At 36.6% G+C, this 20830-nt stretch overlaps 1 protein-coding gene across 10 annotated transcripts in view; it reads left to right on the top strand.

Moving 5' to 3' along the window:
* Positions 1-19304, top strand: part of LRCH1 (leucine rich repeats and calponin homology domain containing 1) — a 113441-nt gene extending 94137 nt beyond the window's left edge. For 5 of the 10 annotated variants that reach the window (XR_005259216.1, XR_005259215.1, XR_005259213.1 and 2 more), the window contains 2 exons: positions 7481-7738; positions 16712-16847. Coding sequence is in view for 4 of the 10 variants with exons in the window: in XM_038155602.1 (XP_038011530.1) it covers positions 7481-7687 (207 nt within the window). In the remaining 6 variants the exon portion in view is untranslated. Of the gene's footprint in view, positions 1-7480; positions 12552-16711 lie in introns of those variants that run through there. The other 5 variants (XM_038155634.1, XM_038155625.1, XM_038155647.1 and 2 more) reach the window with 3 other exon arrangements.
* The last annotated feature ends 1526 nt before the right edge of the window (positions 19305-20830 follow it).

Here is a 20830-nt window from a genome sequence, read left to right as displayed (position 1 = left end):
GTCTTTAGCCATAAAGACACAGAATTTAAAAACTGTGCTAAAAAATGTGATTTAATACCACTTTAGTGCATTTAAATGGCTTATTTCATAGCACTTAAAAATTGCAGGTGTTGTCTCAAAAGAGTAATTCACTATTATCTCTAATACCTCTTTTTTTGCTATGGAAAATAAATAAGGAATTATGATAATGTATTATGTGAGTAGCCAAAAGCTTGCTATTCTTTTCCATTGTACAACATAACTGCATTTTTACTTTATGCTTTTAGAATATGAATTTCATCCCTCCTAATTTTTTTTTCATTATTTCCATTTTTTACAATGTTAAGTACTATATGAATTGGTGACTAATAACAGACTCATCTCTTTTATTGAAATATTTCTGCAGTGATTTGAAGAAAAGCATTGTATGTTAAGTATGGAAAGCACATATGTGTAAGAGTCTATCATGTAGTTATAAGTGTTTCAGTAGGTGGAAAAAGGGAAATTGCAGTGCTTGGTGATTTCTGATTTTCATTTAAGAATGGTATCACTCATCATGTAATTTATTCTCATCTTCATAACTAATGTAATGAATGCTGCAGTTGCATTGGGATTATTTCAAAGGCTTCTTTATGGTTTAGAAGAATCTATTAAGAAAAAGTTAAATTTCAAATACGTGACCCTCAAAAGAAGGTAAAGTGTTATATAAGGTCATTTTAAACTGAACACAGGAAAATTGCATTATGTATTTTCACTTATGCCTACATATGACAGTATAACCAAGGCTGAGTTCTTTTTCATCTGTTACAAGAATGCTGAAATGTAAAGATATTTTGTGTGATTTACGCCACCATCTCCTTGGGGAGCAGATGGTAATGCAAGATTTCACATTGGGGAAGAATTATAGTGTCAATTCTTTGTTTTACCTATGTATTAGCACTTGATTTGGAGGACAGCAATAGTGACAGATCATTTTTGCTATTTGTAGGAATTTTGAGGGGGAGACTTTCGTACAGTTCCAATGAATAGTTCATCATAAATTTAATTTGACAATTCAGTGTAATGACTGGGTCTCTTAAGCTGTAATGGTTCATTTTGTTCTTGTAGTTACGTAATTTATTATGTTAGAATGATTTCCTATTAAAGGTAAAATTTAACTTCAGAGAAGATCAAAATCTCATTGTTGTGGACTTCCAGACATAAAGCATTTGTTAAACAGCCCCAAAATTTTTCTGATGCATTATAAATTATCAGTGAATGGAATACAGGTCCAATTTTCCTGGCTGTGGCCTTTTGGGAAAGAAAAGGCTATGATCTGTTTTCATTGCTGCTATGAGATCTTTCAGAAATCTTTCCTTCTTTTTGATTTTGGATTTCCCTAAGTTAGCTCTCTGGAGAAATATCTTCTTGGTATTTTGTGAATAGGCATTTCCATATATATTTATTACCCCTCCTTTTTAATCCTTTCATCAAAATTACTGTTGAATTCTTTAGGATTTTTTACAGCTTTATTAAAGTTTATTTGTTGCAGAGTTGCATGAAGGCTTGGGCTCAAAGCCACATCTTACAAGTGATTTGTAAACTAAACATCTTTATGTATCTAAATAAGCATTGACTTCTCTTGAAGGGAAAAACTCCTTCACTTAAATATTAAATAAATTGGTTGCAATTGTAAACTTACAATAAGTTTTAAGTACTCTGAGCATATTCTGTTTGATTAGCCCTTGGTAGTTTGCAAATGTATATTTGCAAAATCTGCTACATTTTGTGAAAACACATAGTGTTGTGGAACTAGCTGGTAGATGCTGGAACTTTGCAGTGTGTTTCAGGGACATGGATTAGGAATGCAAAGTTGTGTAATAGTGAGTATGACAGCTGTCAAAGTTTTTAAAGAACTACAGATGGCGTGCTCATGCTGCCTCAGATTGATGAGCTGTGCAGTGCCTGACTATCTCTGGAGAAACCAGGAAAAGGAGTGCAGTGAATGACTACTTTTTTAAAACAAGCACTTTATGTGGGAAAGTGATGGGTTCTGCTTTTGAGTCCTTATATTCCTGTAGGTATTGGGCTTTTCTGTGGTACTTATGCCTATGTCTGGTTCCTGAGAATTGACTTGAAATTCTGCTGCATGGGTTTGAAAAGGATTTTAAATGGTCATAATTTGTGTTGGTTTGTTTTCAGTTATTTAAGGACTAGAGTATATGCTGTTTCTTGAACTCTACAGGTTTGGAAAAATATCCTGTTTAGTCATGTAAAATGAAAATAAGAAAATAGCTAAGTAATTGCTCTGTTGTGCTGATGTGCATGGTCTCTTACTTCTGTGGTTTTCAGCATTCAATTCTTGGATCAAAATTACCTTCCCAGAATGATCCTGGGAAATTTCATACAAACGTAGAACAATGCAGCTGCTATCTAAATGTGTCATACTGAGTATCAGGAGTTGGCATCTTGACCAAAGAATTGCAAATACAAAATTGAGGACCATCAGTGTCTCTTTATAATGACTGGTATGTAGAAGACTCAGAAAGCAATTGCCTGCCAGGTGAGAGTTCCAATACAGTGGGGGACACACTGAAGTTGATTTCTGTTAACAGCCACATGATGCTTCTGACTGCATGCAGAAGGAATGTGCTGGATCACAAGCAAAAGGGAGGTTTGAAGTCTGGCCCTTAATGAGAAACTAAATAGCAATGCTCTGGCTGCACCAGGAGGCTGTCAAAAGTGTGTGAATTGAGAACAATCAAGTTGTGTCCAATTTTGCTACTAGGCTTTGCTGTAGCGCCTTATCAGTGAATCTCTTAAATCGCTTTTTGAGACAAAACAACCTTTTTGTTTGATGTGAGAAAGGGATGTTGGCAGGTAAGTATCTGAAGGCATGAAGATTCAGAAAATGTCTGCTGTGCCCCTCAGGAGTTGTATGACAAAAAGATTCAATCTTTGTTTCTTAGAAAATGGCTAAAGAATACTTTATTTTACATTGTTAACTAAAACCCATCAAATTACCTAATTTACCTCAGCAGGGCTGAGTTCCTACTGCATTTTTCAGTGATATACGGTACTTGGATTGTGCCATTCACTGGACTTATATTGTTAATGTCACGTGAACCACAAATAATAATACCACCCTCACTGCTTACTCAGTTCATCCATGCTGCACCCACCCTCTCATACTTTGTGGGTTTGAAAAATAAAGCTGGATTTTTTACTTCTCTTTTGCGTGGAAGTGTGGCCCCCAAAGTGTTAAATGTAATGGTTCTATTGCAGTTTTACTCTTCCTAGTGACATCTAATGCCAGAGATATTAAAAATTGTAAGAGTGAATTATCATCACATTACCTTGTATGTGAAGCCATGGAAGTATTTTGTTTACAACCTCTCTTTCACAAACCAGTAACAATATATGTAAATAAAGGCAAAAATATTCATGCAGATTTCTTCAACTTGTCATTACCAAATCAGTATTCATACTAGAAGCAAGGACATAGACTTTCCTATTTCAACCTGAAAATTATTAACTGTATTAAACTTGAGCTTTTATTCTTGGTAGCTGTTATTCCTGGTAATCGATATTACAGGATATTATGCAATTTCAGTAGTGTTAACCAGTACTCCTTTCAACAGTTAAAAATAATTGATTTGTGGTGGGTTGAATGATACTTTACTATAAGTAAGATTTAGACCAAAACAAAGCTGTACATGCAATATGTTTGAAAGACAAAAGTTACAAGTTTTGGTCTGCATTTTTTTCTGGTTCTCAGTTATGAACAAATAAGGGGTATCAGAAGTAGGATCTTCTGAGTGTTTTTTGAAAAAGAAAATGAAGTCTTTTCAATGTCTGTGAAATGAGCTTTTTACAAAGACAGGAATTAATTTTTATGGTATTCAGCTTACACTAATGTAATGTAAACAGTTTAGGCACTTGATCATATTTTGACCCTTTAAGGGGTCGGGTCAGGTCAGAGAAATACGATTAATTTTTTTAAAAAGAAAAAAACCCACTTTCCCCACATAACATAGTGTATTGATTCTCATACAGTTTAATAAAAAAGATAGACTGAAATTATCATGATTACTACTGGAATGGTAATTTCTATTTGTAAAAGGTAGTGATAAAATGAAATCTTTCACAGCCAAATGTTCCAGTGTCTGTGTTGCAGCACATCAGCAGTGATGTGGCATGATTTAGTGCGACAAATAATACCTTGGGTAGGAACAAGAGACTTCTCCCATATCTGTTAAATTTTCAGTCATTTACATTGTGTAAACATATTGAGCAGAAAAGAGGTTGATGATAAGGAATGGCTTTTTGGATTTCATCATTGTACAAAGATGCAGACTAAGAATGGTTTATCTGTGCCCCTTCTGAGTGACTTTAGAGTCCTGCAAATGGAACCTAATACTGTGTATCAGTCTCTCCTCTGATAATGAGATCTACTATGTGGCAATGTCAGACAGGATTATTCTAAAAATCAGTGTGACTTGAGTTAATGTAGGAATTGCAAAGTAAGTAAAACAATAATAAAGAAAAACAAAACAGGAGGCTTTTGTATTCTAAAAGTAGCAAAACAAAGTAGAGGAGGCAGCCAGGCAGTGACTGTAAAGTGTTTTGCCTTCTCTCCACCTGTTAGTTGTTCAGCTGGTAATCATGTTTTTCAGTTTAATGCAAGGTATATTATCATTGCCACTTATGCTTGTTTTCTAATCACTTCACATAATCAGTTACTTCTCCATAGTTTCATCATGAGACATCCATGAAGTTGCAGTAAGTTTTATCAGGTATGACTCATTTCTCCACCTTTTCCCTCTGGACTCGGTAATGGACACTGTTTGGCCTACGGTATGGAGTTAAGTGGTTCAATACACTCTCAATTACAGTCCTGAAAGGAGAGTTCTAAGCTTCCTTTCATTTATGTTTTGAGTATAGTACATATGCACTACAGATTTCTTTCTTTGATGCACTTCTGCAAACTTACTCTTGGCTTTTGTTACCAGAGTGTGTATCTGAGGAGGTCAGTTCTGAAATGCTCTCTGTTTTCAGTTACTGCAGGGGCATGCAGAATGAGGGTGGTTTGTGCACACAAATAGCTGGTTTTGCTTTTGCTGTCCCATTTCTGTCTTACTGTGTTTATTCTGTGTGCATGATTGACAGCTGTATGATTTAATCATACAGCTTCATAGACGTAACATGTCAGTCCATAAATGTAATGATTAAATAGGTGTATCTTTGACATTATTACTAGCAATAATTTCAGTCCCCTAAATGAGGGGGGTGGTCTTTGTCATAGATGGGTGGATGGGTGATTATCTTTGAGACTTTGTATGGCAGTCATGTGCTTTTACACTATTTCATGATGTCATGTTTTAGTTTTGTATTTTTATTGCACAATAGCAGTGCAATAAGTGGAAATACTTCTACCGTTTTAGACAAGCTATATATTTTTCATCTACAGTTACACTACAGAAATCTAAAATACATAAAATATAAATATTATACATTATAAGGTGTGAATATAATACCAAGTTATTCATCATCACAGAACACACAAAAATAGACATTCTTAAGGCTTCCCCAATTTTCACTGAATTTAACTAAAAAACATCATGGCAGTTTCTCTGGAAAGTTTCTTCTGCATGTGTTGGCTGTTTTTGTATGCTTTGGCTTCTCCTTATGCTGCTTTGGATATTAATCTTGGGTTAGCAACTCATCAGTATCTGTAAAAAGTCAACCTATTACCAGCTCTCAGCCTCTAAAATCTGAAATTCATTTTTCTTCTCCATTTGACTGCAGTAGGGACTACTGGCATTGTTTTGGGGTTTTTTTGGACAAAAATTTTAAAAAGTCCTTGTTATAAAGGTCTGGCATTTTATTTTTAAAATACAAATTGAATGTATCTTAGATATTTACTTTTGGTATGTATTTGCAGTAAGTAGGAATTAAGTCTTGGATATTGTTCCAAAATTAACCCAGCATTTACTGGGTTTATTGGTGTCTTTGGTATAAATGCAATAGATTATGTAGTTGGTAGTCACGAATAGTTTGCACTAAAACTTGTTTCTGTGCTAAGCAGCTTGTGGATGTAGGTGTTCTCAAATACAGTACTAAATCTATCCCATTTTTAAACAAGATCAGCATGTTTTGTGCTGTCTGTGAGTTTTCATATCTAAAAAATAACAGAATTGCACTGAAGTTTATCATCACATTAGAGTTTTGAGTTAAAAAAATCTGAAAAGTAACTGCAAAAAAAGTGCTGTTGCTGGGCAGGTTGGTTCCCTGCTCTGTATCTGCTGACCTATGTAACAAAATGTTGCAGCTTTTGACTCCTGGTAAAGCTAGAACCACTCATGGTAAGCAAAAATAAAAAAAAAAAAAAAAAAAAAAAAAGTGTCACTGTTTAATTTGTGTATGAATGACAGTTTTGACTTCCAGTTTCACTAGCCACTTTTCAGGAAAGACATATTAAATATTTTAAAATTTAATTTATTTCAAACTGGAGCTTGAAACTTTGCACTATCAGACACTGAACTTCCATGTCTTGGTTTATTTGGTGTGCTATCAGTTCATTAAGGAAGTGAGACTGAAAAGCTTTCACAGGAACATTATTCTCTCAAACTCTTACTGCATATAATTTTGTTCAGTAAGTATTCTTTATCTCAGTAAGGCCTTATTAACAATGCAAAATAGTGTATATTAGATTGCATTTTGAAAGTACTAGTGTTGCTTGGTTTGATTTAAATGTTAAATATTGTGTGAATATATTGGTACTATTACATATTGCAATTCATATTGTATAGCTAGTCCAGAATAAGTTGCCACATCAAGTCATTGATACTTTCCAAAAAAGATATGGGAATCTAGCCTGCTAATAATTTAAGAAATGCTACGTAAGAAATTTAGTGTCCAAGCTTCAGTTTAGAAACTTTATTAAAATTAAGTATAGTTAGTGCTACAATGCCTTTTTGAGTTTCTGTCCCTGGGTATCATTTGAGGTGATATTTGAACACTAAGTCTTATATTTTTATATTAGAGAATTTTCCATACTTCTAATGATTTCTGTAAGTACTTTTTCTTTAGACTTCATATTGCTGCTGCTTGTGCTTTTAACAGCTTTCTAACCCACTGTTTGCTATTTTTAAGTTAGTTTCTTCAGTTGGTTCCATTTAAGCATTTGAATAAGGTGCAGATGGACAAAAGTGTGCAGACCTCATTGGAATGAGCGGATCACAGGCACTTCCTCACCCTTGTGAACTTGGGCACAATTTTGGAAGGATTAGAAGGCTTGAGCTCTTCTGTCTTAACATTCTGATGTTGTATGATAGTTTCAGTATTTAGAGGAAATAAAAGAAAGCTGGGATGTCTAGTGACTAAGGCAATACTAGGAAGAAACTATTCCTACATGTTTATGCTAGAATATTGTGATAATTTATTTATCAATATCTTTCTATTTTTGTATTTTTAATTTTTTGCACTCTTTTTCTGTTCTAATGGCTGCCCTTCGGGATAGGCTGACCTCTGCTCTCCGTATGACATCCTGCAGTCGGATATTCGTCACATTCGAAAGACTGTTGACACTCTGCTCGCCCTCGGGGAGAAACCCCCACAATCAACTTCTACTTTTCGCTCCTGGGATCTAATAGGCTTTTGTCTTTTCCATATACTTTTTATAGTCTTGATGTATATAACTTATCACTGGAATTTGCTAACAGCATAACCTGTTCGCATGTGCGCACAAACTTTCTGCTTTGTCTCTGAAAAATTACAGGTACTTAATTTCCTTCCTTTGCCTTTCAAACTTCTCCCTTTCCCTTGCTTCCCTTCCTTGTAATATCTTTATTAATCTCTTGAAATAGAAGAGAGAAGTAGCATCTTGAAGGCAAATCCCATGTCTTCTGTCCCTTCCAGCTGTAGTTTAAGAACTTACATATCTCTTTATTTGTAGCTTTTCTTTCATGTTGCCTAGACTACTCACTAAATGTGTTGAAGCAGTGAAGCTCCTCTTATTCCATATTTGGGTGTAGGCTAGATGTGTATCACAAGCTAAATAGAGCTGAGCCTTTTACTTTTAGGGAAAATCCAAGAATGCTGCAGATATTGAAGCAGCTTCAGGTGGCACTTCCAGCAGGTGATGGTATTTTCCGAGCGGATTATCTCTGCACTTACTGTGTTAAGAGCACTTAGAGAACTATCTTTCAAATTACTGTGATTTTTTTAAAGTCTTATATATTAACAAGACTACTGTAACTTTAAAGATTATTGTTCCTCTCTACTGTTCAGATTAAATTTCTTACTGGAGTAGTTATGTTTTCCTATGGTAGAATAATATTTTTCTTCTGTCACACAAAACAGTGTTGGACTCCTTTTAAACACTTGCTACATTAGACCCCAAAGGTGACTGTAAATTAGCAGTGGTTATGAGCAAGCCATAAAATCCAAGGGAGTTTAGAATGTTTCAGGATGAAGGTCCTGCAGTACAGTGACACAGTTTAGGAATAAGCTATTAGATTCCTTTACCTGCCATTCTTTAGTGTGGCGTCAAGCAAGTCCTATCATTATCTTCTCCGTTTCATCACCTGTGAACATGCAGATACTATTTGTTTGTTTGTTTGTGTAACCAATGGAGCAAAGACAATGTAGCTAGGAAAACAGATCCTCTGGGAGGACTCTAGCTTTTCCATCCTAGGAAGTTTTAAAGAGCAGTTTAGACATACATTAGGCAGGAACTATTTTGGTATGTTTGAACTCTGCCTATGGTTAGACTGCTGGACTGATGATTCCATTTCCCTTCCAGTTCTGGGTTCTGTTCATCTACTCTAAACTTAGGACAATTTTGCGATTTCTCCTTATTGAATTGAAATATATAAATGAAAATTGATTGAAAAATACAAATCCTTGGGTATAAACCTATATCTACATTGCAATATTGGCCTAGATGCTGTTGCCTAAATTTGTAACTCAGGCTAGCTAACCAAAGAACCTCAGTTTTGTGTCTCGGAAATACATGCATTTATTTCCCCCATATAGTATATAATGAAATAAGCTATGGACTTTTAGAGTATAATTAGGGTAAGAATTTGTATGTTACTGATTATTCTGGCCATACAGTTATTATTTAATGCTGCTCTATAAATATCCCCACTCCACAGATACTTGTAAAATTTTATTGAAAAACTTTTAAATGCATTTCTGTTTCTGGTTTCTGTGGCTTAAATATATCGATATAGATAGATACATATATAGAGACAGATGTACATAAAAAGTAGTAAGTGTATTACTAGATAGATATTTTGCAATGGAAAAATTAATTTCTGATGATAAATCGAAATTTTTAAAGGGTTTGGTGTCTGGCAGCTTCCAGTGCATACGTGTAACAACTTTATAAGAGTTGTCATCTGTGATGAAGTGAGAGTTCAGTGAGTGCATCAAAGCTTTTTATTTGGTATGTAGCTATAGAGTTGTGCCCTCATCCTGCACAAGCCTGTCTTCTAACTGTGTGCCTAATTTCAGCAATTCCAACACCAGACACTTGTTCATTCACTCACAGCTTGACATTTAAGCTTCCACTTTGAGCAGATCTTTGTTTTGATTTTTTGTTGTCTTGTTCTAATTATTTTGCTTTTCTGATGAAACTGAGTGACATATGGTTTGAATCAGTTCAGAATCTAATATGTTTGTTTATAATCCAGTGTTGGTATTTGAGGCAGAAGTGATGTCTTCTATAGGGTTGGGATTTTGCTGTTGCTCCCATAAGTGGTAAACAGGTCTCCTGTCGATGGTTTGTGTTGTGCCCTCCTTATATAGTGCTGAACTGCATGTATGAGTACATCTTTTCAAACTGGAAAATCATGTGGAGAAAGGTTTTGTTACCATCCTATAATGCACATCTGTCTCTTTGTCTAATAGCATGTCTGATTATCCACTGTATCCAATAGCTTGGAGGGCGGTAAGAGGAGTAAACAGTGTGTTTTGCATTTTCAGTGTGCAGAAATGGAAGTTCATGTCTTCAGTCGTTTTGACTGCTTTATCAGAGTAGACGCTGGGCTGGAAACTGAACTACTATTGTGCCAGTGTAGACCAAGTGAATGTCCCCCAGTTGCAGTGACACTTAACTCTCAAACTTGTCTGAAGTCTTAACTTTGTGTATGCTTACCATGCAAACAGAGTCATCACTTAGGGACCATTTTCTGTATGTTCTCAGCTATGGCAATATCTGGTATTTAAAGTGTAGCATTATGTGCAGTTTCTGGTAGTTAGAGATGGTGAAGCCATCTTGAAACAGATGGTGGAAAAGACCAAACATACTTGGTTCATGACAAGCACAGCTGTGCTGCCACACATGAAACATATTCAGTTTGGTATTTTTGGAGGGTTGTTATTGATTACACTTCCAAATATCTATAAATCTTACAGGGAAAGAAGCAGTGAAATAGCCCTTACATTTTCTAAGTCTGAATATAATGAAGTTTCTCAAAATTTATTTAAAATGTAATGCTAATATGAAAAATAACTGTCTTTCCATCTCTGAAGTCAGTAATTCTTACACCAAATGGGGAACTGGAAACTAAAACATTATTAATCTACTTTATTGGGTTCTTTGCTAAATTCAGAGTCCTGCTTCTGTGCTGCTGTTCTGTGGCTTTAGTACTTGTGAGCCAAACAGTTCAGCTCTTGGATGGTTCCTCACCTTTGAGATGTCAATACTGAGATATCCAGTTAGATATAATTGGTACTTGCTGCTCATAGCCAGTCACATAATTAGGTTGATCACCTTGAGTTTTAAAAAAAGTGCACTGTAGTTCACCCATATATTCATTATTAACATTAATTATATTTGCTCCTCTGTTTCTTTTCCCATTCATTTTTTTTACATTGCATCAGAGATTTTCAAACCATGATATCCTAATAAATGAGTTTCCAATCTGTACTGTGCCTGTCATACTCTTATGTCCCGTGGAGGTCATCTCATCCATACTGCGATAAAATAATAAATACAGCTTGTAGCGGATATTCTTGCAGGCAAAATGTGTTTGCACTGGATCACAAGTGGCATTTTGATGTGAGGATTTGGCTTTCTTTTTCCTTGATCCAGAAAAAAGAAATATTTTCGAGTGCAGTGTAATGCAGTGTACTAGTCCTTCAAATGCCTTTTGTATTTTTTATAGCTGAAAGCTGTATATAGATCCCATTGGACTCCTAATAAGTGTTCTGAAAGTTGAACTTTATGTGAATGGGGACTGAATTAGATCTGAGCAAATATTCAATAGAGTTTTCTCCACAGTATACATTAATAAGTCACCAAAGAATTGCCATGTCATTTGTTTTTCACATAAATTTTTCTCCTGTTACAAAAAAAAAAAAAACCCAAGAAACAACAAAACCCAAGAAATGGTGCAGCTGGTTTTGTGAACCATTGCCATTTCCTTCATTTCTAGAACACAAGCTGTATTATGCAGAAAGAGCAGTAGAAAATTACTGTAAGGTAATGACGTATCCTGCTTTGATGATAATAAGTACTCATCACTTTCTCAGAATTTAATATGTAACTTTATAGTATAATTGGTATTTCCCTTGTAAGACTGTGTTTTCTCTTTCTGTTTCATGTGTGTCTTGTCTTGATTAAGATTTTTGTTCCTTGAAGTTTCTGCTCACTGTTTTCTAAGCTTGTTAGAATAAAACTGTGAGGGATTCTATAAAATATGTGGTCTACTTTTAAACTTTATGGCTCAATGTCATAATTTATTGAAGAATCCAAAGCCCATCATCGGCAATTACGGTTTGGCAAATATTTCCAATTTATTGAATGTGCAGAAGATGCACCTGTCTAGATGTCTAACTGGCTATGACTCCAAATACATGATTTTACAGCTGCAGTATAGCCTGAATTACTGTGCTTTTTTATATCTGTTTTCATTTGTACTTGAAATGGTATTTCAGGGCATCTGGGCATATACAAACATCAACAATAATAGTGGAAAAGGAAAAATATGTAAAAGGACATAATTTTAAATTGCCTTAGATAGATGAAAAAGAAAATATTTGCTATACCTTTCTTTTCTGACCTTTAGAAAGAAAAATTGGTTTTGTCCTAAAAAAATGCAAAGGTTGAGTATATTGGACATAAGTTTGCTTAATTGTAATGCCCTGAAGTTTCTTTTATTGACTTCCCACTTCAAAATAGTTGGCTTCAAACGTGAAATGATGGGCATTACATGGACCTAGGTTTTTTAATTTGTGGTTTGAGAAATTGCACATTCCAATATTCATTGTTTCATTAATATTTTCCCCCTGTAGATCTGAAATCTCACATTCTGCAAATACAAGGAAGAAAGAGAAGGGCTCTTGCTGAATCGTGGGATTCCATTCCTCTGTATTTTTACTAACAAATACAGACAGTTGCGCCTTGCTCTTATCATGATGTGGTCATTTTACCACTTACCAATCTGATATTATGGCAGCAATGTCTTTTTTATAAATACTTACTGTATCTGAATTGCCAAGCTGCTTGCCCTACCACAAACATATTCAAACAGTTGTCTTGACTTTGAAGTCATCTAGTGTCAAATAAAAATATATATGTATGTGAAGTGTGTCACGTATTCTTGAGGGATTAGTGTCATTGTGTATTCCTGAGTTCTGTCCTAAATCAGATATTTTGTTCCAGGATTAGAAACTTGCTGTGACAAGCACATGCACACGTGTATGTTTGTGGGTACATCTGTGGTGCTGTCTCTTTGTGCTGCTTTGTGATTCAGCCTCCTGCTGCTGCCTCCTTTTTGTGCACTTCTTAGCATTTTTTCCTTCTGGAGGAGTTTGTTCTTTTGCTTCATTATGAGTTTGAAAAAATCTTTATCCATTCAAAATGGCTGTGTGTCTGTAGAAGGAGGTTTGCTTGCAACAAGTAATTTAAGTTCCTTATAGAAAAACTTTTACTCCTTAGAGAGTAAAAAGGCAGTAAAAATATATTAGATCTTCATTTGTGTACTGAATAGAGAATAGAGAGACTGATGCTGCTATGAGAAGAGTGGCAGCCCTTCCCACCACAATTGTTTTAGGCTGTCTGTAGAATTAGTATCCATTTCTTCCATCTGTTGTTTTGGAGTTTGTTCAGTGATGGTTTCAACAGGGGTGTTTTTAGAGACAGAATTCACACTTCTATACAGAAATGTTATGCATTTACATCTATTGTAATTGTGACAGGAATTTTATTTAATGTGGGGAGAAGTGAGTGAAGTCGAGTCTCTGAGTCAGGGGCGAGTTCTCCTCTTGGTTGGTCAGGCATTTGCTTCAAAATGCTAGAATTTAAGGAGAGCTTTGAAATCTCCATGGCTTGCAGCTTTGCTGTCAGTGGTTTCCAGAGAGCAGTTGTATCTGGTGAGGGAATGAGGCAAAGCATGGAAAGCAGGAACAGCAGCTGAACTGAAATGAAGTATGGAGAAACCAGGGATGGTACTCCTGTTATGAAAAGCTGTTGTTTGTGCTTTGGATTCCATCCTTGGCAAGATTTTCCTTTTCTTAGTCTGAGAAATAAAAATATGACTCAAAAACTCCAATTTGAAAAGTGTGGGAGACAGGGTTGATGAAAGTCATTTACAAAGCTTTTTAGATAGTGTTTAGGACTTACATATCAGAACTGATTTGTGACACATTAAGAGAAGCTTGTCATTTTTAGGAGATGGAGTTGGTCTCATTGTCAAGTTTGGAAGGTTTGTTGTAGCCATGTGTTTAGCTGCAGAATTATGAAACATCAGCCAAGGTGCCACAAAAATGGTGGGTTTGGAATTTAATTTTTCTAAGTAAACATTCTTAACTGTGGTGGTTTAAGCAAATCTGACTTCAATAGCAAAAGGCAGGATATTTTCAAACATAAATATCTAGCAAGGTAGGTTTTCTTAGCCTTGGTTTTTGGGTTCAATCCATACCCTCCAGCCATGTAATGCCAGTCCCTTAGTTTTCAGATACTGGATTCAGTAGGCCTTCTTATTAAATGCCTTTTGTCTAGCGTGGAAGAATAATGAAATATTGGCGTGCTAAGGGCCACCAAATCTGTGAAACAAGAGCCTACTGTGCAAGGACACTGGAAAGAAGTAGAAGAGTGTAGAAAGAATAACATTTCACTTCAGGTGTCTGATTTGTATTCTCAAATAAGATTAATATGGTTCTTTTTTAAAAAAAAAAATCAAAATCAGAGCATTGTGGATTTTTAGATGAACTGGCTCCCAGGACAGTAGATTGGCAAAATGTCTAGTAGAAAGCACACCTTTGAAGTAAAAGAATATTGGGTGGTTTTTTCACCCTTTTATTTGATATCACTGTATTTACCTTCTTATGTAGCTACTCCAGAGCTAATCGGGATCAATTTAGGAGTTTACATCCTAAACTATATGATTTTCCAGAAAACAGATTTTTGTTTTAGAGGAGTAAAAGTTGGGGGGAACCATCTCTGAAAGCTTGCAGGTCAATATTTCAGTCAGAAGAACAAACAAGAATGAGCTGCAGACTGACCGTGTTAACTTAAATGATCAGTTTATGGTAGATAGGTTTAGAATGGAAGTGTGAGCGATGACCTGGAACAGCTGCAAGATGGGGGTAGTTCCTTGGCCTGACTGGATAAATAGTTGCAGCAGAGAGGGGCAGGGTGGCTGACAGGAGCAGGAGGCTGTTGCCGCAATAGTTTGGTCAATGTGAATCAGAATCCACAAACTCAGTGGAAGTAGTAACTCAGCATTAGCAAGAATATTACTGTATATACTCTCTTCTATGTGGGGAAATGTATGTTGTCCATCTCCTGCAGACCCACTCAGCCAAGTTCCTTGAAAATTATCTGTTTGAAGTTGTTTGTTGGGTCTTAAAGAAATCTTTCAAACATAAAATAATAAACGCTAAAACAACTTCAGTAGTAAATATAAAATGTAACCAAAATACAGATAATTTACAGTTGCCAGTATCAGACACTGTGATTGTGAATGAAGTTTGGCTCTTACCTTCAGGTTCAGTAGTTAATAGGTATGTTTTGCAGTTTTTCCTCTCATTGAGGCTGGAGTGGGCTGTGAGGAACTTCGCAAGAAATTTAAGCAAGCTAAATGTTGCTTATGCATAAGGGAAATATTCATTAACAAAAGAAAGTCATAAACATCAGAAGTAGTGGAACAGCTGTTTGGTACTGATACTTTTCTGGAGCTGTGGCCCACTGGAGGAGGTCTCCTGAGCAAGGATTGGACAAGAGTGGGAGGACATAAAAACAATTAGGTGCATGATGTAATAAAGACTGTATAAATTGTTCTTGTGTGTACCGGTTCCATTGTACTGAGTTGTTCGGGTCCACAGGAGTCAAGGAAGGGACTAGAACTGAAAAAATGTGTCATGAGAACAGAGGTTGAAGAGATCGGTGAGGTTTAAATTGAGGAAGTAATCAGTATGAGGAAGTGTTTAAAATGACCATGAATTGTATAAAGATAAAATACGGGACCCTTACTTAACATTACAGACACAAGAGGAATATTCAGTACAAGGCAGGCAGTTAATTAAAACAGAATCTCAAATGCATCAGTAGTTTTAAAAGCTGAAAGTTTATTGAATAACTAAAATATTCAGTAGTGAGAATGTCAAAACCACCCTCTCCTCGCAAAAAATCAGTATTCCAAGTCTGCTGATGGTTATGTAGGGATGTTTTGGGAAGGAACAGGTTAGACCACACAGATGGTGCCTTTTTCATGCTTAAAGCAATGACATAGAGCTGAAGGACTTCCTGAGCCAGGCACTGTTTCCATGTGTTTGTGTTTAATAGCTCTGTTTGGATTTTTCTCTTGCCTGTATATTTTTGTCATCCCACTTACGCTTTTGGCTTCTGTGTTGTGGCAGTGAGTCTCACAGTTGTAACTATGGTTTATGTGATGTAGTCTGGCTTTTCCATTTATTTATTATAAACCTGCTGCCCGATTTCATAATTTCATTGATTTCTTAACAAGAATACCCAGTAACATTGAGAAAAAGTTTCTAAAGAGAGGGCTAGTCATGATACAAGGCTTGCCCCTCTAATGCTTTCTCTAATTATTTATGGGTGGGTGTCTTGCTCTCCTTGTAGGAGAATAGAGTATTTACTGCTTGACTGTCTCCTACCATAACAGCCTCTGTGGACAGCTAGTGAGTTCCATCCTGGCCATGAGTGCTGTGTCCTTATGGTGAATAAAGTTGATTGCCAGGTGTTTCAAATAAGGTGCCAATACTCAGAATGAAACACTTTGCCCACTGAATGCACAGCATTGCACACACTTCCCCGTATGTGCTGGTGTGTAGTTTTCAAGGTGCATATCCTGGGCCCTGTATAGAGCTCAGTGGGAGAATGGGGGTTTTTTGGTTTGCTTTTTTTAAAAGTCAGCCTTCCATCCCCCATCTCACACATATGTCATAACAGGACAAATGCTGTGTTATCCTGCTTCATAGGTGACAGTTTGGTGCGTGCTTGCTGGCCCTCACTCTTAGCTGTTTACTTGCTGTAATGACTGCAGAACAGCTTGGCTTCTGGGGCCCAGAATATTAACAGATCTCTCACTAACTCTTAGGTGTAGCAGGAGCAAAATCAGAGACTTTTTGTCAAAATCACAGGAAGTTCTTTTTAATTAAAAATAGGAAATGATTCCTGCTTGCTGGAATTTGTGTTCCAAATGTGATTATGTGAAGTGAGGTTCTGCAGTGAGTATTGATTATTCTAATTTTTACTCCTTTTTTTGTCTTTTTCTAGGAGAAGCTCTGCCTACCACATCACATCCTAGAAGAAAAGGGCTTGGTAAAAGTGAGCATAACAGTTCAAGCATTGCTAGATGTAACCACAGTGAAACAAGCTTTATTCACATGAAACTACTCTCTCTGCTGTTACCAGCTACACTGTGCCATGAACGAATCAAAAAACTGCCCATTTTTTCAAACTGCATTGAAAACAACTCCAGTACTCCAAGAGTATTCTTATGGTTTTAAACCCACGTTTCAGACTGTACGTATGTGTCAAATTACAAAGCAGAAACTGAACAGAAACATTTTCTAGAGGAAGTTGGCACTTTACTGCTTTTATAGCTCACTTTGTACAGTACTTACTAAAACAACACCTCTCTGCCACTTAAAATCGTGTGGAGTACACAGCTGTCTTGCAGCAAGATACCTTTGTATTACCAAACTGAGAATCACTGTAATCACCTGGGGGGAGGGAGAAGGGAGAGTAAATCAGACTGCTACCACCTTAGGTTTTTCTGCAGTTGCTTCAGGCTATTGCCTTTTAAAAATATCCAGACATTAAATATTTATATAAATATTATTTATTAGTGAGTTGTTATTCATCCTTTGGATGCAAAGTGTAAATTAGGAAACTGTATTTTATTACTGCTTTTTTTGTGGTTAAACACTTTATTTTAATATAAATACTTAGTTATTTTTTATTCTACTTGGTGTGCAGTAGCTCTAGATCTCCGTAAATTGTATTTTCTAATATGTAAGATAAAAAGCAAACAAAATAGGTGCTTCTATTAAAAGAACAGCTAGCTGGAATGGCATTCTTTATTTCTTGAATCTGTGGAACATTGGTAAAAAATTGTCTGCATTCCATTGAGTTTCCTACATTCCAGTAACACCTCTCCCCTCACTAGATAGACTAAACTGGCTGAAAGTGAGAGCACACCCATTTTATTTGTATATAGATGTTAAAAAAAAAAAAGAAAATACGTAAACTTGAAAAATAAATGTGAAAAAATATTTTTGATTGCTTATTTTACTATGCACAAGACATTTAACTTTTGCCACAACAAAATTATTTATGTGCATTAGGATCATGTGTCTTGAAATGTAATTTTGCACTGTAACTTGATTTCTTTAAAGATTACAGCACTACAGAACAAATAGTAAAAAATAGCACAAGAACGTTAACAAGATTAACAGGTAGCCGAAACATTACCTTGTGTTCTTCAGTGATTCCTTCAAGAGGAGACAAAATGACTGAAATTGCCACAGGCAGTCTCAAAGACCCGATCTGCCTGGGTACAATGTTTCTGTTTAAAAGTATCCACAGAATTAAGCACAATGTTCTGTAGCGCACATTTGCAGCATCAGACCTCTACTTCCACGTCAGCAATAGGAAATAAAAGTTCTTCTCCTTCTTACCACTTTACATTTTTCAAAGAGGTTTTTAAAAGTATACTTTATTATTAAGACATCACGCATTTTAGATCAAAAAGTTCCAGCACAGTGATTCTTCTGCTATCTGGAACATCCCATTTTCATTCACACAAGAAGCCAGTGACAGGACTTGGGCAAGCCGGACGGGGCAGCAGCATGTGGTGTAAAGGGAAGCTGGCTGGGGACACACAAGCAGGGAGTTTGAAATGTAGAGTGGCAAAAAAAAGAGGCAAGGGGGTGTGAGGACTAAATATTTAAGCAAGAGGATGTGGAGAGCTGTTGTATGAAGGCTTTTGGGCAGAGTGATGCATACTTGTCACTGCCCCCTCTCAAGGCACTGCCTGTGAACCCACCCATGTTCAGCAGCAGCTCTGCTGAGCCTCAGACGGTGCTGAACGCAGGGCGCACACTTGAACACCGCCACTTGCTCTGGGCTGGGAGGTAGTGACAGCAGCGTGTGAGGAGGAGGAAAGTGGACTCGCAGACAATGAGCCAGGCAGTATGCATGGAATATCCAGTTACTTCAACCAAAGCAAAAACATTTATTTTATAGAGGGAACATAGACTTAAATTGTAATTTGATTGGCAGCTAGCGTATTGTTTCCTGTAAAATGTACTGTGCACTTTAACACTAAATGAAAATGTATTTTAATATTTTACAGAGCTGCACAAATATCTGTTTTGTCAAAAAGCACGAGCAATGTAAAGAAAATAAGTTTTCAAGTCAGAGTTTATCAAATTTTAGAAGCATTCAAGGATCAAGTATAAAAATAGGAATATTGATTTCTGCATCTTGAGGGTAAAAATGCAGGTTTCCTGAGTATTTTTTTACAATGTATATATGGCAACATGAAGCTTTGTAATTATTATTATTTTGACAAATCTTGTTTTTTCATAATTAAAATTTTGTTTTTCTCCTGATAGTGTCTTTCAGTATTTGCTTGAAGTTGGCTGTAAATAAATAGCTCTAAGTATTTTGTAATACAGCTTTTTTTATGCAGTCTTAACCTGTATGGCTAAAAAGAGAATCTTCATGATCCTTTGTACAATATTTATATGTGCAATAAAACATGCATGGCAAATCTGTAATACCCTCCACAGTGAACATAATGTATATAGAAAATCTTTACTGTAGTTACAATTAAACTATATTATTTGCAGAAACCCTTTAATGCCTGACTCTGTGACTGATGATTTCTTGTAAAAGACATGGTAGTTGGAGAGCATAACACTGGAAATGATGGGTTTGGGGATGGGAGAAGATGATGATGTGATGCAAATAAAGGCATTTTGCAGCTAAAGTAGCCATAAGATCCAGCTGGTTGCTGTTGGGTATCTGGAATGTTCTCCCTGCAGCTTTGCTGCTGCTGTTGTGAAGGCCTCCTGCCAGTCTGTCAGTGGCAGTGAGTTATCTGCCCTCTGCTGCCAGAGCTGGGCTGGGCTCAGGGAGATGGGGGAGACCCTCCTTCAGCTTGCTCCTGCTCACATTGGTGTTTGAGAGTTGTTCATTTTACTGCTACCACTTCTCTCTGCAGGGCAGCCTTTTCTCCTCCTGAAATGCAGAGATTGTTCTGCAGCCTTCTGCTTCAGCAAACAAAACCTGAAAATTCCTGGAGAGCACTGCATCCAAGCAGCAAACACAGTAAGCCTTTGGCCCTGGGGATAAGCCAGTGTGCCAGGGCTGTGCTCAGCTGCTGTGCTCTGCCCCTGGCTGCAGAAATAAGGAACAGGTCACAGCATCCAGCCTTCTCTTGCCCATGCAGGTTTCTGAAGTCATCCAAGTACAGATGCTCCTAGATTCCAATTTCTCTAATGGAGTGCCTTTACCTTAGTGAGCAGGTGACTTTATGGACTGTACTTTTTCACATTTGATAGGGGATTTTGGAATCAGAGGATCTCTGCAATAACTTCCTTCTGGAGAGCTCTTGCAATGCACACAGTTGTATCTTCCCAGCCTTCACAGCTTAATCATAAATTATTAGATGCAAGACTGATACAAGTCAATGCACAATTTCAGGCTGTACCAGCACCAGCCTCTCTGTAACCTACACTCTGTAGGAACCAGGGCCACAGGAGAGCATTCAGCATTGCCTAAAAAGAAACCCATCCTACATCTGTGGTAGCATTTCCTCTGGCAAGAGTGAGTCAAGGTTTGAGCAATGATTCAGGTCCAGCTGAGCCATGAGAAAGCTGAGTTTGCAGGTGATTACTTGCAGCTTACTGGAACAATCTGTGTTCTTGTCCAAGGTAGCTGGCAGAATTAAACCACCAAGAGCTGTTTTAGATCTACAGCTGTCAGGACTAAATTCTGCCATCTTTCGTAAAATAAGTATACTTGATTTCAGCAATGAGTTATTGGATCACCTAGATAGCAATTGCTTTTTTCAGATCTATTTAGCAGTTTCTTCTCAGTCCTGTCATGTCCAAGATACACACTGCACGTCTTTCAAACTCTAAGAATCAAAGGCAAGTGGAGAAAAAATCCTTTTTAGTACAGATTGCATACTTCAGGTTTTTTAAGAGGTCTTTTCTGTAAGTATCACCCATGGAATACTCCAGATCATTTGCTGGGTAACGCACAGGACAGTAAACCACTGTGCACAGCAGGCTTCTGTCTGCAGTCTCCACCAGACCTTGTCCTTGGAAGGTGTTTACACAGGCCAAGAAAAAACACACCTACCACTTCAGATTAATTAAG

Source organism: Motacilla alba, chromosome 1, assembly GCF_015832195.1.
Source record: "Motacilla alba alba isolate MOTALB_02 chromosome 1, Motacilla_alba_V1.0_pri, whole genome shotgun sequence".
Classification (NCBI taxonomy): Eukaryota; Metazoa; Chordata; class Aves; order Passeriformes; family Motacillidae; genus Motacilla; species Motacilla alba.
Note: the sequence above shows the minus strand (reverse complement) of the source record. Positions and strands in the feature narration are given on the sequence as shown.